A 19,380-nucleotide genomic window follows, 5' to 3' on the forward strand; every position below is an offset into this window, starting at 1 on the left:
ATTGTTAGACTAGGCCGGGGCCAGAACATGGTGTGAGGGGCCACCAAACTCCCCTATGCCTCAGTCAGATTCTCCAGTAAATCTGATGGGAGGCTGCAGCAGTCACCCTTGCCTGCTGAGCTTGGTTCAGCTGATGGGGCCTCGTCAGCCAGCATAGTGTTAGCTAAAGGCTCCTTTGGAGAGGAGAGAAGCAAAGCCCTTTGCATTCTGAAGCTGCTGCTTTTTCAGAAAGGGGAGTACTCTCCCTTCGTCTTCTATCCTCACTTCCATCCGTTTTTCTCCTCCACTACCCCTCATTGTGATTAGCTGGTAGCAAAACTAAGGCAAGAAATTAAGGTTCTAATGAACTAAGTAAAATTATAGGTGAAACCCTCTGTTTCTTTCCCCAAAACTTTGATTTGGGGGAAAGCTGTTCCACGGTTGAGGACAAAATGGCATTCAATGAAGTTATTCGTCAAATGTGAGGAAATCACTACCGGCCTTGCTAGTGGTCCGTACGTGACCTGTTTCACATGGGTTTCTGTATTTATGTAGAGTTGAAGACACCAAGAGGACTTTGTTCCCTGTCCCTACTTTGGTTTTAGTCCTCTTTGGGTTTTGTAATTCTGAGGTAATCATTGTATCTCAATGGGTAAGTTCCAAAAGCCTAGGAGACTGACAGCATTGTCTAATAAAACATCTCCCATTTTATTTCCTTTGGAATGCACTCCAAGTTACAACAATAGCTAGTAATTACCTGCCATAACTGTAACAACAAAGTAGCTGAATACGCACGTCTCGCTGTTTTATGTATGCAGTTTCTCCTTCTCAGGCTCTCTCTCTAATCCGTTCTTTCCCTCAACGCTTTGAAGGCTTGGAAACATGCAGTACAAATTTTCACAGTATAGGTAACTTTGAAGTGTGACTTGTCAGGTCATGCTGACTTAGTTGTGTGCCTGCATAGAGGGTTGGTAAGGATGAATCTATTTTTTTTAACAGGTGTAACGAGAATCTGTGAATGAGTGACAGGAAATTTGGGAACCTCCTTTTCCCCTCTAGACTGTGAAATTTACTTTTGTCTGCTCCTGGGAATGAATCACACTGCAGAGAGTCAAAATATCCACTGAAAACCTGATAAGCCAAAAATCGGGTTTTCAAGGCACTCTTGCAGTTAAGTAGGACAACCATACATTCTGACTTAACCAGGCACAGTCCCCATGGGTTCCTGTAATTATGGTAGCCTGTTTCTTTCTCAGCAGTGACCTGACTTGAACGTCATCTTAAACATTGACACTGAGCATTCTCCAAAAGGTGGTGGTGGTGGGGGAGAGGGTTCCCAGTAATTCCATGTGCCATGGCAAAATGGTTGCTTGTCCAAAAAAGAAAGACAAAGAGAAAATTCTTAGAGTTAACAGCCAAAGATAGATGGGGGGTTAGCATTCAGTATTTCACGTTGATTGCTGTCTAAGAAAATAGTTCATAAACATAGACAGTTAAATCAAGCCTGGCGAATATGTTTCAGCTCTTGGGCCAGTTTATCTAAACAATGGGGAGTGATTGCCCAGAACACAATTGAGAAGGACTCTGAAATTAAGTCTAGAGCCAGTGGGAAAGAAGGTTTTGCCTTATTACTGATGTCTGTCATGAACACTGGAAAAGGTAGTTGTAAAATGTAGACCAGGTATTAAATTTCACTATTGTAGAGTTAGATGGACTCCTAGTGATAATTCAACCCAGTTTTTCCCAAAATGTGTTCCATGCAACATTAGCCCTTCAACATGGTTCTCAAAACATGTGTTCCATAGTCAAATAATGTCTGCCATTTTTCTCTCTTGGAAATTTAGTGTATATCAGCATGGTCAAAGTTCTAGAAAGTTCTGTAGTAAATGCAGATATCTAAATTTGCTTAACCCGTTGCTCCATAAACCTCTTGGACAACAAAACCCTTTTTCTGTGTTATCTGTCAAGTTGCAGCGAAACTAGTTTCTTGGGACACATTTGAGGAAACACTGGTCTAGTTCATTCCTCACATTTCACAAATAAACTCAAGCCCTGAAAGAGAGAACAACTGGATTACATTCCGTTTAGCTGCTCTGTTGACCAGGTAAAACCAAAACCCTGGATACCGATTCCCAGCCCCAAGGTCCTTTCTACTACATCACTAGTGTGGACACTACTGAAAGTAGTCTAAGATTTTAACAGATCTGCAGCACAAATACTTGGTTGTAGACTCGACTTGTTTACTTTTATTGTTGTTTTTTAGGCATACTGATTAAACACTACATACTGTTAATGTCCAAATACGAAGCTGCCTCTTATGGCCAAAACAAGATAAAGTCATTTTGGAAGTTCCATTTTATTTGGGTTGCTTTTTCTCTTCTCCCACCCTGTTTTATCTTTCTTTCTTAGGAGATAGAATGATTATGAGAATAAAGAATTGGTAGACATGAGTCTGGTTTTTGTTCAAAGGCTATTTTATCATTTCCTGGGCTTTGAATTTCAAAAAGTCAATCTATTTATTGGTCTCTTTTTGACTAGAAGGTTAAAGTACATCTGTTGTCCTCACAAATTTAGCTATTGGCCTTCGAGCTAAGCAGTCATAAAATTATAGCCGTAGTAAATTTAGACGAGGACTAATTTCACTTTGGTCTGCCTATAAATCCACATGACAGAATAAACATGGTGTGTCTTGCGGTTAACGTGAACACATGTAAAAAATTAAGACATACTTGGTGACAAGACAAAAAATACTCCATAAAAATTAATTGGTGTTTAATTGAGGATGTATGAAATGCAATATTTACAGATGGCCTGACTTCAAGCTTAGGCATAAATAAAATTCACCTTGGGGATAAGTTCCCAATTTTGGTGATTCTCCGTTTCATGGCAGAGCACTGCTATTCCTTTGGGAGAAAGGAACACCTGGAAAATAGAACCCTTGCTGAACCACTGATGTCTCTGGGTTTTTTTGTTTTTTCCTCTACCCCCCTTGATTTCCATTACAACAGCAGTTAAAAAAACTAGTTCCCTCAGTTTTCTTCAATCTTGTGCTTCTGTAAAGTCATATGGCTGCTTGCACTTAGGAAGGGGGCAGCAGCCGGCTAAGTTTGCCTTCCTGTAATCATTGATACCCCTTTGAAGATAATTTTTCTAGGAAGTATAAATCAGTGGAGTTGGGCAGCAAACATAGAGCTTCATCTTTCTGTGTAACTTTGTTTCTCTACGAGGATAAGGAAAGTGAGGTGTAGGGGAAAATAGAAACTCAGCTGTTCTTTAAAGTTTTATTTAATACGCACCTCATTGTATATTAACAGACTCCCAAGATTTACCGTTTTCCTCAGAGTGGGAAAATATTAGCCAAGATTCATTGATGAAGCTTTATAAATTTGATAAATTGATTTTTTTCGTTTTAAAATTTTGTTCATGTTTAAAATACAGGGCACAGAAAATTTCTATGATACATAGTTGTGGTTCAAAAAGAGAAAGATACTGAAACCATCAGTTGTAAAATCTGTATTTCTGTTTACATTACAGTATTCAAGTAGATAGTACCAGTCAAACTTTAAACCAAGTGATGCCATATGTGATTTTTTAAAAAACTTTTGAAGTATTTGTACACCATGCTGGGTAGTGTATATTCTACTTTGTCAGTGGCTGTGTTAGCTTCTTTCATTTTGCAGTTGAATTTATTGTCCTAAGAATCAACAATCTTGCCCTGTCTTGGAGAACCAGAGTGTTCTGAGCTTTCCCAGATGTACATCCCCCTCCAAAATACAGTTTTGAGCCCCACAGCCAGTTGCCAGTGTCATAAGAGAAGGAAAAAAGTAAGGTCACATCAGGGAGGTCAGTTTTAAAATTCTCTTACACTGCCCAAGAATGGAAAAGATGGTTAGTTTTCAAAGACAGCCACTTGTTCAAAAGCATCTGTGATCCCCCTGATTTTAGTTAGTTACCCTCGTGACCCCTTTTGATCCGCAACTCAGCTGTTGGTGTGACTGTGGTCAGATGGAGCTGCTCTCCTCTAGCAGGGGAGCTCTGACCACATTAGAGGTTACCTTTAACCTCACCTTAAAATGTAGAAAGTGAACAATTAAATATTGAACTTTCCTATGTAAAACATCTCCTTGAATTTCAATCCTACCGTATCCTGCTGGTGCCATAATATGATCCTTGAATTTTTGGCATCATCTCATTTTTAGGCTAGGGTGTTTGAAAGATCCTGAGAAAAAGACATTATGCAACAGGAAGAAATACGTACATTAAGACAATGTGGATTTCAAAATCCCAGCACAGGGTAATATAAAGAAATGGGCCAGCTTACAGAGCTTTAAATATGACAGTCCTCTTTTTTTCCCCGTTACCTTCTATGAACAAAAAAAAATTTAAGGCTTGTGAACTTCATCAACATTATCCCCTCTCCAACAAATTAAGGTTAACCTAAGTATTCTATCCAAAGCAAGCTTAATCTGTAAGGATAAAGGCATAACCAACCAACTCAAAAGATTTTTTTTTAAAGATTATTTATTTATTTATTTGATAGAGATCACAAGTAGGCAGAGAGGTAGGCAGAGAGAGAGGAGGAAGCAGGCTCCCCGCTGAGCAGAGAGCCCAATGTGGGGCTCTCAATCCCAGGATCCCTGAGATCATGACCTGAGCTCAAGGCAGAGGCTTAACCCACTGAGCCACCCAGACACCTCTCAAAAGAGATTTGAAAACACTAATCCTTCCATGTGAACAAAGAGGTTCCGTTCATTAAATGAAGTGTATTCAACATTTCCTAGGTCTGTAGTTGGGTTTTCCTCTCTACTTTGCCCCACTACTTGTCTCATGAAATAAACCCAGTTGAGCTGACATCTGTACCACCAGTCAGTTTCTGAATTCAAGTCAAAGTGCAATAAGCACCTTGAAGAATGAATTAAGTGATTGATTGATGAATATGACTGTATCTCCTAACCCTTTTACATTTTATTTATAATTAATACAAGATTATTTTCATGCCCTGTTTATGACCTTGTAATCTGACAACCAGTCTCAACTGGCTTGCTCCTATATGAGCAACTCTTAAGTTCTTTTGAATGAGGAGGATTTGCTACAGTAATTTTTCAGTGTTTGAGTCTCAGCTCCCCGTTGCATGGAAATCTCATAGTTGCTTACCAGCTCCACCAGATTAGAGAGGAAAAATCAGTAAACCTTATTAAAATCTGTTTATACCCATAATAAAACATTTGATGGAAGATGAAGCTAAATGTATTAAAGGAAATGAAATTGTGAAAATTATCTGGATTTAATTGTTCACGCTTTTTTTTTTAAATTTATACATAAATGAGAACAGCCTATATCTAAAGGTAAAATGAAAACTATTTCATAAGGTTTTTGGGAAATAATGCCATATCTGCAAAGTACAAGGCATATAATAGGCATTGAATATATATATTCACTCTCTTGATTTAAATTTATGTAAGTCCTTATGGTTATCATAGTTCCCAAATACTATGTCCTCTTCCTAACTATGAGATTGTAGTTATATATTTTAACCATTTTTATTGTTAAAATGAATTATGGTCAAGGTCTCCTTGAAGTGGAAGTTCATTAGAAGTACAAAATGGGAATTTAGTTAATTGGATTTTGACTTTCCAATACACTGGCTGGTGTTTTACCCACTAGATCGATGGCTTCTACGTATAATAAATGGAATTTAAAAAGTTCAGGGATGTCCTCGAGTGGAATCTTACCTATGTAGCCTTTCTCAGCTATATCATGTACTTCTCCATATGCTCTCTCTCAACCAAATTCTCTCCCCAGTCCTATACTAGAAATAGCTAGAAATAGGATCTGGAGGAAAGGGAGAACGTATCTTCCAAGAAGAGACCACATTGAGCATGGCAAATTTATTTCATTAGACTTCAACTTCATTTGCTTTGTACCCTGCCCAAACAGCCATGCTGAGAATTCTGAGATATCTGGTTTCATTAGCAAAGACTATTCAGATCAGCTAGTGATGTCTGTCACAAGATATGCAAAGGGGACAATGTCGTTACCTGTTTCCATGCATTTAGCCAAACCTGTGTTTTGTCCTATCTTTATAGACCTAACATTGTAGCTTCTCGCACCAGTATTGCTTTTCCTAAGCAGCGCTGGCAACCAGCATTTATTATTTATTTATTTAATTGAAATTTTTAGTTACCAGTGCAATATTCGTTTCAGGAATAGAATTCAGTGATGTGTCACTTACAGACGATACCCAGTGCTCATGACAACAAGTGCCTCTGAATACCCATCACCCATCTAGAACATCTGCCAACCATCTCTCCTCCACCAACCCTCATTTTGTTCCTATTGTTAAGCATCCCTTCTGGCTTGTTTCCCACTCTCCTTTTTTTCTTTTCCCTCTTCCCGTATGTTTATGCTTCTTTCTTAAATTCCACATGAGTAAGATCATAACGGTATTTGTCTTTCTCTGACTTATTTCACTTAGCGTAAAACGCTAATTCCATCCACATTGTTGCAAATGGCAAGATTTCTCTTTTTTGATGGCTAGGTAATATTCCTCTGTGTGTGTGTGTGTGTGTGTGTGTGTGTGTGTGTGTGTGTGATATCTTTATCAACCAGAATTTAATACAGGAAAAACTTCAGATCAAAATGTAATCAACAAACCTGAGGTTTACCTTTTCTTTGAAGAGTACCGAAAGTTTTGAATCCTTTCCAGGAAACTGTTGGAAATATGACCTTAAAGAAATCTAGCAAAACAAACACGCCCTGAGTACATCTCATCCATCTACTTTGCTGCATTAAACTTTAAATCTCCGATTAGACTTTAAATCTTAGGTTAGACAAGAAAGAATGGACAAAGCTGATTTCGTCTTTTGAACTAGATTATTTTGAGTTTAATTTTATGCTTTTTAAATGCACTTCAGGGGCACCTGGGTGGCTCAGTGGGTTAAAGCCTCTGCCTTCGACTCAGGTCATGATCCCAGGGTGCTGGGATCGACCCCCTCCCCCCATCGGGCTTTCTGCTCAGCAGGGAGCCTGCTTCCTCCTCTCTCTCTGCCTACTTGTAATCTCTGTCAAATAAAATGAGTAAAATCTTTTAAAAAAAAATGCACTTCAGTATGAGTAGGAGAGTAGATACACTTCTCTCTGTATATGCCTCAAGGCAAAAACTGTAATAGGTACTATTTCAACTATCTGTTCAATCCTTTCTTCTTCATTTGTAAGCTAATTCTTCTTGGTTAGTTCAGTGCTTTAAAATGTAGGTTTTATTATTATTCAGGTATGGTGAGGCCAACAGATCACGACTGGACTGCCATTGAAAAGTAGTTTGTTACTCACAGTTCCAAGTGTAAAGAGCATGCTATGCCATGTGGGACCCCAAGGGGGACCTCCAGGTGCCTCCTGCAAAGGGTGGGGGAGGTGGGAGGAGTGGGCATGGGCAAGAGCTTTGTAATAGTTTCCGTAGGAAGGAATGGGTGAAGCAGGGTAAGCACATTTAAGATCCGCTGGTTTGAATAGTTGTAGCAAACTCTGCAGGCTAGGGGCTGCTGTCCCCTGGTGTTTTGCCTCTGGTTCTGGGGTGATTAGAGCAGGACAGGAGTGGCCCTGAGTGGAGAGCCCAATACAAGAGGTAGTGGGAATGTGGCTCCAGAGTCCAGCTTTCATTTGAAAGGTAAGCCTAGAGGAGCTATTTACTATATCCAAGAACTGCCTAGCCCTGGGAGAGGCAGACTTTCTGGGATCAGCAAGGCTCAGATGTCTAAAGCCTCAGAAATACAGAAGATAAAAAGGCATGGTTAATATATTCTATGTACTGAACATTGTGCTGGAACATATAGCACACTTATTAAGTTAGTGAATTAAGTCAAAACCACTACGTCTCTACCCTGGAAAAAGTTACATGATAGGCTGATGAAGAACGGATTTCAATACAAGGTGAAAAGTGAAGTAGCATTGCGTAGTGATAAAGACAAGGGACTAAGTCCATTGATATACTTAGGGACCCAACATGGCGTCCTTATAATCTTAGAAGCTCTATCATATTTAGTATATTTCATAGAAGAGAGGTCATTAATTACTTGGATATTTCATCAAAGAAGTTTCTGTATCATTTCTAGAAATGCTTTAAGTGCAGTCCTGAATATAAAACCCTTCCATTTCACCAAGAACCTTAGAATCATGCAATTTTGATGGCTGTAGAGTCTCGTGTCTTCATATATGTGAGGGACCTGAACCAAGAAGGCTAGCCAACTTTCCTGAAGTCACTTGCATTTGAGCCTCGTTGCTCAGCCAACGTGCAAATGGTTCCAATCATAAATTAAATGCACACTTATCTAAATATTGGCCAGGAGCCATGCTGCCCTTTTGGTTGCTACAGGGATTCTGCCATCTAAATATTTGCAGTTTTTTCCCGTCTTGAGTCACACCCTGTCTTACAACATTTTAACGACATAGAACTGGTCACTTGACAGGTACTTCTATCAGGAACAATCTGACTTTTCCTAAGAGTGTCAGTGCAATAGAAATGACTCATAGTAATTGTTTGATGCATTGCTGAATATGGACAAATTTTATTCTTTCTCTGTACTATGTTTTCTGTATGTTACAATCTGAGAGGCTTTTAAAATATTATTCATGGAACTGGAGAACAAATAGCATGAGTGCTTAGAAAGCAAAAACCACATCAGTCTCATGGTCTGTAAACACCAACCTGTTCCACCATGTGCAGTTGTGGTAGACTGGATGACCCACATCAGAAGATAAAATAGGTGTTAGGCTGTCTCAGAAAATGCAGTTGTTGCCTTAGTCTTTCTGACATCTTAAAAGTCTATTTCAAGTATTTTATTGCACTTACTGATTAGTTTCTTCAACCTTTCATGTACCATCTTTGCTTAGATTATATTTGGTCTTAATTCATTTTTAGAAAACTGCAGATTCTGTGGGAAAAGTCTGCTAGAAAAGAATTCTTCAGCTTTCACATGACTGAACAAAATGCTCAATTAGAATCTCATGGCCAAATAAGTTGAGTAAATACTAGATTAGACAGTGTTTAATTTCTTCTCTGCAGGACTTTCAGGGCCTTTAATAAGAAAATGTGAATTGCAAACATCAAGAAGTAAGACCTATAGCATCTTCCAAATCTATTTGTCCACAGATCCTTCACTATTTGGTTTTTCATGGGAAGCAGATTCTGAAGTAACAAGGAGCAGATTACATTTTAATTTTTTTTAAGATTTTATTTATTTATTTGATGGAGATCACAAGTAGGCAGAGAGAGAGAGGGAAGCAGGCTCCCTGCTGAGCAGAGAGCCCGATCCCAGGACCTGATCATGACCTGAGCCTAAGGCAGAGAGGCTTAACCCACTGAGCCACCCAGGCACCCTGCAGATCACATTTTTAAAGCATGGAATATACAATACACTGGGGTTCAATTAAAAAAAAAAGTTTAGAAGTTTTTTTCTGCAATTAGGAAGTCCATTTCCTAGGTGGGAAAATAAGGCATAAATAAAATAGGCCTCAAATAATGGTGTGAAGAAATAATACAGAAGCTGTCACAAAGCGGTCAAATGAAAGATGTTAAAGTTTGTTCAGGACAGAGGTAAGAGAAACAGAACATAATTTTACATGCAGTTAGGTGCAAGGGACCAGAGGTACAAGATATGTAAGATCTGGTTGCTATACTAAAGAAGTGAGTAACTTGGAGGGAGAGCCAGGCCTCGGTGACATGGGATGGTATGGTCCACGCCTCACAGACCCAGCCAAACTGCTTACCCTTTGTGTGCCTGTGAGTCTCCTGGAGGATCTGAACTGATCGAGCAGATTTGGGATGAGGATCAAGAGTCTGCAAAACAATCTGACGGCTTTGAGGGGGCAGAGGGTGGGAAGTTGGGTGAGCCTGGTGGTGGGTATTATGGAGGGCACGTATTGCATGGAGCACTGGGTGTGGTGCATAAACAATGACTTCTGGTACACTGAAACACTGAAAAGAAATTTAAAAAATTAAAAATTTAAAAAAAAATCTGCATTTCTGGTAAACTCACCAGTGATGCTGATGCCGCTAGACCAAGGATCCCACTTTGAAGAGCAAGAAGTGAGAGCAGGGGTTGGCAAACTTTTTCTCTGGAGTCCATATAGAAAATATTTTAGGATTTGTGGGCCCTATACTGTGACGCAGCTGCTCACTTCTGTCACTATAATGCAAAAGGAGCCAGAAACAATATGTCAAGAATGAGCATGGCAGGGTTCCAAAAAAAACCTTGATAGACTCTGAAATTTGAACTTTATGTAACTTTCATATGTCACAAATTCTTCCCTTTTTTGATTTTTTTGCCAAAAAAATATATGAACATCTTTCTTGCTTGGCTCACGGGCCATATGAAAACAGGTGATGGGGCTATAGGCTATAGGCTGTAGGTTTGCTGGCCTGGGAGTTAGAGGACAGGACACCATACTCCCTTGGGTGGCTGGCAGTGGTTTCCTTATGAAGCACATCTAAGCAAAGCAATTACTCTTGCCCTCTTTGAAACCTTTCTTGTATTGTCATGCTTTGTTTTCCCACCAAATGTTACTTTGTATCTTTTCCATGGAAGATAAAGACCATCCTCAAATAGTTGCCCAGTTCACCAGGCTTTATTCTATTACCTGTAATATGTAATCATACTTTCTACATTGAAGGTGCCCAGCAAGCATATGTTCAGTTGGATTTAATCTGTTGAAGGAGCTTTTGGCTTGGCTCTAAGGAAGAGCGGTTCCTAAGTGGCTTTAATGAAGAGGGTAGGAGAGAATTCCAAGGAAGAGAAAGGATAGGCAAATGATGGTCAGCAAGGGCTACATCAGGACTATGTTGGAAATAATAAATCCATGCAAATATTTAAGAGAAATAGAGGATTTGTATAGGAAAATGATAAATAGAATCAGGGCCAGGTATAAAAATGGCTTCAATGACAGATCTGAAGTTTAGAGACTGATGTATGTAGGGAAGAGCTTTAATCTGATACAGAATCAAGAAGGAATCTATAGTTCACCAGTGACGGCAACATCCATTAACTTAATCCACAGTCAGTTCTCGTGGGTGAAGATCTGGTCTATGACTATGGAAAGAGAACAGTAGAGAAGGAACTGGAAGATGATTCTCGGCTGGAATGTTCTGTGCAACTTTATGAAGGTGAATGAAAAAAAAAGTGATTAAAAGGGCGCCTGGGTGACTCAGTCAGTTAAGCATCTGTCTTCAGCTCAGGTCATGATCCCAGGGTCCTGGGATGGAGCCCTGCTCAGTGGGGAGTTGGTTTCTTCTTTTCCCTCTGCTCCTCCCCCCTGCTCCTTTTCCTCTCTCTTGCTCTTTCCCTCTCTCACTCTCTCACTCTCTCGCTCTCCCTAACTCTCTCTCAAATAAATAAAATCTTAAAAAAGACAAAGGAAATTACAAAATGCCCCAGAGTTAAGAAATACTGCCCTGTTCTTCCATCTCAGAAGTAATATGTGCTGTGTTGCAGAGGCTGCTCTGTTGACCAGGTGGTGGTAGTAATTATCTTTTAATTCTCAAAGTCTTACCTGTTCTTTGATGAGTAACCCATATTTAATTTTTAATACAATTTCTCAAGTTAATACTCGGAGTGTTAGCCGACTGGTTTTATTTTCAGGTTAAATATGGGTATATATTTAAACTCTGCTATATAAGTACAGAAAAAAGTTAGCCTCTGATGCCATATTTTTACAAAAGGATGCAAAGTCCAGAGAATTTTATAGAATAGGAGACTCAGGAAATCCGAGTGCCGATTAAGAGGTAAATGGACAATACCGTCCCAGAGACCTCAGTGCTTTAGTTTTAAGTGGCACATTCCTACATATTTCTTTAAAAATAAATCACATTCGGTGGGGGGGGTTTAGGGCAGCTTTATGTTTTTTTGTGAAAATCCTGTTGAGAGTCTGAGGCGCTCGGGGAATAAGGAAAGCGTGAGAGAAAGCGCGCGCTAAAACCGTCTGGCAGCTGGCAGCCTCCTACACCGCCGTCCTGGTTGTTTGGGAAAGGAAAAGTGCTGACCAGCAAGAATGAATTATAGCGCAGCCTCCGTCTCCCTACCTCGCGGAGGCCAGGCGAGCTGCTACGAAGTTTTGTAAATATCAGAAATGTGGAAATCATTACATCTGTTACTGCTCAGCTGATCAAAAGTCTCAGGGTCAACAAAAATATTGCTGCCTATGATTTTTTAATATAATGACTCGTTCCCCTTGATACATGAGGTATTTTGAGCATAATGTTTATATTTCCCATTTTTCTTAAGGTCCAAATGATCAAGTTGTAAGGGGCATCTGCGATAAAACATTTTATAAGACACTTTGAATTTCTGTTCCTTTTGTTTTGTAACTAAAATGGTTTTTCCACATTTCACGATATCCCTTATTTCAAGGTTGATAAAGTGTACGAGATGCTTTACAAAGAAAACCTGGGGGAATTGTCTAGTCATTAATTTCACGGTCTAAAATGTAGCATTTCCTTCAGTAACATTGACACAGATCTTTTTTTTTTTTTTTTTTTTTAACGAAATGAGCATCTTATTACAGGGCATTAGCCTCTTGCTTCTGCTTTATTATTTTAAACATCACCATTTCCTTTCTTTCTCTCCTGTCCTTTGACCTCCATTTGGCCTGCAGATGGTTCTGTGAGGGGAAGGAGCTACACAACACTCCTGATATTCAGATCCGCAGTGAGGGTGGGGACCTCCACACCCTGATCATAGCGGAGGCCTTCGAGGACGACACAGGTCGCTATACCTGCCTGGCTACAAACCCCAGCGGCTCAGACAGCACATCTGCGGAGGTGTTCATTGAAGGTAAGGGGGGTGCGTGATTTAAAGGGGTAGATGGGACCTGAGAGCTTGAGTCAGGCTTCACTGGGAATGTGCTCTTCCAAAACAAGCAACATAATGACTCCAACCTCTTTTCTCCTGAAAATTTTATATGAATCGAACAGTTCTGACACTTGGGCATACTTCAACTATGTCTAATGTCAAATATTCGTTCCTTTTAATTGAAAACATTTCAGCTACATGAACTATGAACTTGAATTTATTGAAAATATAAAGTCTCTTATTTTGGTTTCTTTAGTGACGAAAGAAAGAGGAACATATTGAAATACGATGTCTATCAGCCAGAGAGAGTCTAATTATAAATGATTTAGGAAATCATTCATGGAAGTGCTAAATGATTGAATATTTGTTAATGTTCTCATTTGTATTCTAGAATTTTTCCTCTTTATTAAGATTGTGTTTTTCCTTCTAAATGTACTATGAACTTGGAATCACTAGGTGGAAAAAACCTCAAGAATCAGTGTTGTATTGAAAAGGGTTAGATAGAGAGTGGAATATTTCTTTTGTTCTTGACAAGACTCAGCCTGTGGGAAATTAGTAGGAAACTTGATATGAAAATATCGAGTTTTAAGTTATTATTGCATTTTGATCAATACCAATAATTTGAGTTGGAAATGCCTTAAGCACCACAGTGCACATACTGTTTCTAAATCCATAAATTGGTGAATAATCTATTAATTGGTTGCTTTTCAAAATAGTAGTTAAAATACAAAAAAAGATTCAGATCCTACCTTACTCTTCATCTTTTTATGTTTTTTTAACCATTTAGTTCTGACAAATTTCTTTATTATTTAACGTAGAAGAAAGCAAGGTATGAATTATAATTCATAGCTCTTTAAAAATTGACAAAAAACGTAATTTCAGAGGAATTACTATCACTGACTGAAAGTATGTACCTTTACTTTTAATAAAAGGATCCTCTAAGTTGTCTTTGAATGTAAACCTCCGTGAGCTCCTCAAGGGACCTTGTCCTGTTAATGAAAGCAAATATTTTATATAGAACAATAAGAAATACTTACATGGCACTTATAAGTGTATGCATACTTATGCATAATGATTTAAACTTCCCCGAATGGCTGTGAGGTGTTAATAGCATCTCCTTCTATATGTGGGTTAACTGAGGCCCAGAGGTTAAAGCAGCTCTTTCAGAGTCACCCCAGGGATTTGAACCCAGGCAGTCTTGCTCCAAGACCCATATTCTTAACTACTGTGTCATACATTTTAGAGTGCTAAACGAATGACCAAAAAGACTTAAAATTTAGTAAGTTAGCAGTATTAGTCATGGGTTGGGAGGCTGGGTGGCAAACATCTTAAAGCATTTTAGAATACAATGAAAGGACTTAAGATGAAAGAACTTACAATGAAAGAACTTAAACTTGCATAAGAAAACTGTTTGCTAATGATGATCAGATAGGTCTCCGAAATCCAAGTTCAGATAGAGCCTCTTAAAATTAAATGCTTTATTTGCTTTCAGCGTTGCTGGAAATGTGGTGAGTTTTAGTGTGCATTGCTTTTATACTACAGAGGTTATGTGAAATCACATTCAATTTAATAGCTACCAAATAAGTTCAGCCTGTGTTTATTAAGGCCCTACTATGTGCCAGAAAATGCAGGCACAAATCTGATTAAGAGCCATTCCCTGGTATCTAGGAGTTCCCAGTCTAACAGCAGAGATGGACACATAGAAAACAACAACAACAACGACAACAACCAGAATACAAGGGATGTTATAGGTGACATAATAGAAATATATAAAGTGTTACAAGATACAAATTAATTTACAAGGTTAACTGAAATATATATATGAGATACACCTACTTTTCACATAATAAAAGAAAATATTTTTCTACCTCTTGAAACCAGTTTCAGTATCTAACTCTGGTAAAGCTGCAACATTCAGACCTCGGTCTTTAATTATTTCAGTGAGTTTGCTTCTTCTGTATAGAAGTTCCTGAACTCTCAGTCCTGTCCTGCCTTTGAAATCCTCCAGATGAGTTATCAGCCGGCAAAAACTAATTACTGGTTCCTGGTGTGCATGGGTGGCTCAGTCGCTGAAGTGCTCAACTCTTGATTTAAGTTCAGGTTGTGATCTTGGGGTTCTGGGATCCAGCCCCATGTTGGGCTCAGCGCTCAGTGGTGAGTCTGCTTAGGGATTCTCTCTCTCCCTCTCCCCTAGTTCGTGCTCCCTCCCACCCTAAAATAAATAGATCAGTAAACATATATTTTTAATCACTGGTTCTTTATAACATACACATTTCATGCCAGAGCTTCAACAAAGATAATGGATATTTCTCAGTGTACCGTTTTCCACATGACAACACTGGACTTACTTAGGTAGCCAACTAGCAATGGGGTGTCTGTGAGTTTAGATAGATTGTGTATGAAGGGAGGATGAGGGAACTGGGCAGAACAAGAATAGAGAGCCATTAAGAGTCAATTTCCTGGGGTGCCTGGAAGGCTCAGTTGGTTAAGTTGTCTGCCTTCTGCTCAGGGTCCTGGGACTGAGCCTGACTTTGGGCTCCCTGTTCAGCGGGGAGCCTGCTTCTCCCTCCCCATAATGCCTCTCCTCGCCAGGCGCTCATGTTCTTGCTCACTCTGCTGCCTCTCTCTCTCTCAAATAAATAAATAAGCTTTAAAAAAAAGAAAAGAAAGAAAAGAGTCAGTCTTCTAAGCCTGAAGTAAGTTGCTTTAGAAAACTGACTCCTTAGTCTACAAAGTATAGATCGCAATTTAAAAAACAACCCCACAAATTTTAGTGTATTTTTTAACCCAAAGAATAATTACATGTAAGAAATTTTTATTTTTACTTCTGTTGTTATATTTTTAGAGAGTATGTGCATGCGGGGTTTGGGGGGTTGTGGCAGAGGCAGAGGGAGAAAGAGAATCTGTGCTCAGTGCAGAGCCTGACATTGGGCTGGATCTCACAAGGCTGAGACCATGACTTGGCTGAAATCAGGAGTTTGGCGCTTAGTTGAGCAAGCCACTTAGGTGCCCCAGGAAATTTTTATACTTACTCATTCCAGCCCTGAATTAGACTTGCACAAATCTCTAGGGAGTTGGATCCTAACCATGTTGCTGTTACTGTGTGAGCAGGCAGTCGACTGTGGGGTCTATCAAGGGTAGGAAGGTTTTTTTTTTTTTTTTACAAAACTTCCAAATCTCAATAAAACCTTAGCTAAAAATGTAACCTGCTGGTTGAAAACTAGATTTCACTGTGTTATGCATCAAGTTTTAGAAGGATACTAAATCAACTGTATCTTCGGAACAGCAGCCAGCGCTTATTTAGCCTTAACTAGGAGCCAAGGGCTGTTCTTCATCCTCACATGGATTATCCTATTTCACCCTGACAAAAATCACCTCCGTTTTCTGGTTGAGGAAGCGGAAACTCAGAGAGGCTGAGGATGTCCATGACCTCCCTCACACACACCTAGGATTCAAGGATTGGAAGCCAGGTAGTCTGACTCTGGAGTCTGCCCTCTTAACCGCAGAGCTAAATGCACATGAACTCATGATGATGGCGGCATTGGGGAACTTGTGTGTTCAAGGAGCAGAAGGAAGTCTGGGGAGGGGATGGCTTGGAGGGTTGAGCCATGGTCAGCACACGTGTGACCTAGACCCCTGTGATTACTGTTAGCAATTTGGCCTTTATGCTAAATAAAATCCCTAATGATGGGAAATGTCACATTATCTGACCTGTATTTTTCAACTGTTGCTCTGGTGTATCATCGGACACCAGCTAGAAGCCTTCTGCAGCAGTATGGAGGAGAAGCAATGGGACGTCAGGAGTACTGTCCTAAACGGAAGGGGAGAGTCCGACGAGTTACGAGTTCAGAGTAGACCCCAGAAGTCATGCGGTGGACTAGATGTGTGTGAAGGGGATCAGGGACAACTCGGTGGACTTCGGCTTTACCATTTGTACGGACTGTGTTACTAATCTCTGAAACATGGAGGACTGGCGAGGAACAGGTTTAGGGGCAGAGGAAAGTAAGAGTTTTGTTTTGAACATGCCAGGTTTGGAATCCCTATTTAGAGAAGTCAGTACGTAGACATAAGAATATAGCCTAGCACGCAGGATGAGAAAGATATTTTAGGGAGCATCAGGATGTGGGTGGTAATGAAAGTTATGGGGCTGGGCATGTTACTGGTCAGACTCATGAGGGAGAAAGATGTGATGGGAGAGAATAAGGGGGACCAAGTCAGAGCCAGGGATGATCCTTCCCACCATGTTGAATCCCCAAGAGGAGGAGACGCCAGCAGAGGAGAATACGAAGGAGCCCCCGGGATGGGGGAGAACCAGTCAGAGTGGCAGAAGAAGGGGCAGAAGACAGTGTTTGAGGAAGGATGCTCTGTCCACTGCTGCCTCAGAATCCAGTCAAAGGAGGACAAAGTGGAAACCACTGGGGTCCGCAGCTGTGGATGTTGCCCGTGATTTTAACAAGAAGGGTTTGGGAAATTTGGAGAGCACCAACAATCACATGGAATGAGTCGAGAAACGTTTGCAAAATATGGGAGGAAAAGCAACAAATAATCGTGACAGGAAAGTTTTGTTCAACCACCAGCAGAGATATGGGGTATCTAGGAAGGAGTGTGAGGTCAAGGAAGATGTTTTTTTGCACTTTATTTGCTTATTTGTTTTTATACCTGAATTACTAGAGTATGTTTCTGTGCTAATGCAGATAATCCTCCTGGACCATGCAGAAGGGAGGAGAGTAAGAATGAGACCAAGGGGGCGCCTGAGTGGCTCAGTGGGTTAAAGCCTCTGCTTTCTGCTCAGGTCATGATTCCAGGGTCCTGGGATCAAGCCCCACATTGGGCTCTCTGCTCAGCAGGGAGCCTGCTTCCTCCTCTCTCTCTCTCTCTGCCTCTCTGCCTACTTGTGATCTCTGACTGTCAAATAAATAAATAAATCTTTAAAAAAAAAAAAAAGAATGAGACCAAGGTCTTGGAAAAGGAGAAAGGGAATGGAATCTGACCCACATGTGTGCTAGATGGAGAGGGGGTTACCCTCCAGGACTAGGTGGCGAATAATCTTAAATTCATGATAGAAAAGGTAAATGTAAGCATGTGAAATAAATACAGACATCTCAAGCTTCCATCACTGCCACCTTCTCCTGATTATGAAATGGTTTACACATGGGACACCTGGGTGGCTCAGTTGGTTAAGCAGCTGCCTTCGGCTCTGGTCATGATCCCAGCGTCCTGGAATCGAGTCCCACATGGGGCTCCTTGCTCAGCAGGGAGCCTGCTTCTCTCTCTGTCTCTGCCTGCCAATCTGTCTGCCTGTGCTCGCTCTCTCTCCCTCTCTCTCTCTGACAAATAAATAAAATCTTAAAAAAAAAAAAAAAAGAAATGGTTTACACAGATTATGACAGCTTTAGGAGCTCCCGAGAGGGCAAGGTGATCCTGAAATGTGGGCTGAAGAGGTAGGATTAAAACTGACCTTGTAGGCATTAGATGGAGAGGAGGGCAAGGCAGCATGAAAGATGTGGGGAAGAGGCAGGATCCTTGAGCATAATTCAGGGTGGCAGACCCTGTGTGACATTTATTTGTAGGTTCTCTGTGCTTTGAATCATCAAATAAAATATGTGCCCCTTTAAGGGACATTTGGAAGCATGCAGAGATATTATAGAGAATCCCACCAGGGGAGAGCCCCTCTGAGTATGTGGTTTCTTTTACGGATTTTAAAGTTACACTCCGAGAAGCTAAAGGAGTCAAAGCACAGCTTTGGGGGTTTCTTACCTCATTTATTTTGAAATAACTTTTTAAATATTTTTTGGCTAGCTTGGTTCTTAGCTCCTTGACCTTGAACAGTTACTCAGTGGCTCTATGCTTCATTTTCTCTGTCTCTGCATGGAGAAAATTAGATTATTGTAAGGATGGAGAGCAGTGCCTGGCATACACTATGAGCTATGATTGCTGTTCTAAAAATAGGAATAAACATACAGGTAGAAGGAAGGTATAAAAACCATGTGTAATGTGATAACTCTGTGACAGTTACTCTTCATATTTTGATTTTTGCAGTCTTTATCCTGTGTGTGTACATTTTACTCTGCATACTCTTTTGTACCTTGTTTTAGACTGTCACAACTACATGTCATTAACTTTTTTTTTTTTTTTTTAAAGAAATAGAAAGCAAGCAGGAGAGGAGGACGGGCAGAGAGAGAGAAAGAGAGAGAGAGAATCTTAGGCAGTCTCCATGCCCAACGTGGAGCCCCATGTAGGGCTTGATCCCACAACCCCAAGTTCATGACCTGAGCTGAAACCAAGAGCTGGACACTTAACCGGCTGAGCCATCCAGGTGCCCTATGTGAAACATTCTTTAAAACTCACTTTAATGTCCTTATAGTCATTCATCATTTATAAAATTGTAAATCGCTGGCATTGCTTCATTAGTTTTATCTGAGTCTTAAATGATTCTTGCTCCACTGGTGATTATAGCAACTGAGAGAGAAGAGAGGGAGAGGAGGAGTAACTCGAATGGGGGCGGAGTAGATTTACTCCTGAAATTTTGAAAAGGGACATACGCGCAAAGGATGAACTCCAT

The 19,380-nt window shown here is 40.2% G+C and overlaps 1 protein-coding gene across 5 annotated transcripts in view; it reads left to right on the top strand.

The window, feature by feature from the left end:
• PALLD (palladin, cytoskeletal associated protein) overlaps positions 1-19,380 on the top strand; it is a 419,989-nt gene that overhangs the window by 160,573 nt on the left and 240,036 nt on the right. For all 5 annotated transcript variants that reach the window (XM_059174890.1, XM_059174854.1, XM_059174865.1 and 2 more), the window contains exon 3: positions 12,622-12,800. In XM_059174890.1, the coding sequence (XP_059030873.1) occupies positions 12,622-12,800 (179 nt within the window). The remainder of the gene's footprint in view (positions 1-12,621; positions 12,801-19,380) is intronic.

The sequence above is a fragment of the Mustela lutreola genome, chromosome 1, assembly GCF_030435805.1.
Source record: "Mustela lutreola isolate mMusLut2 chromosome 1, mMusLut2.pri, whole genome shotgun sequence".
Taxonomy (NCBI): Eukaryota; Metazoa; Chordata; class Mammalia; order Carnivora; family Mustelidae; genus Mustela; species Mustela lutreola.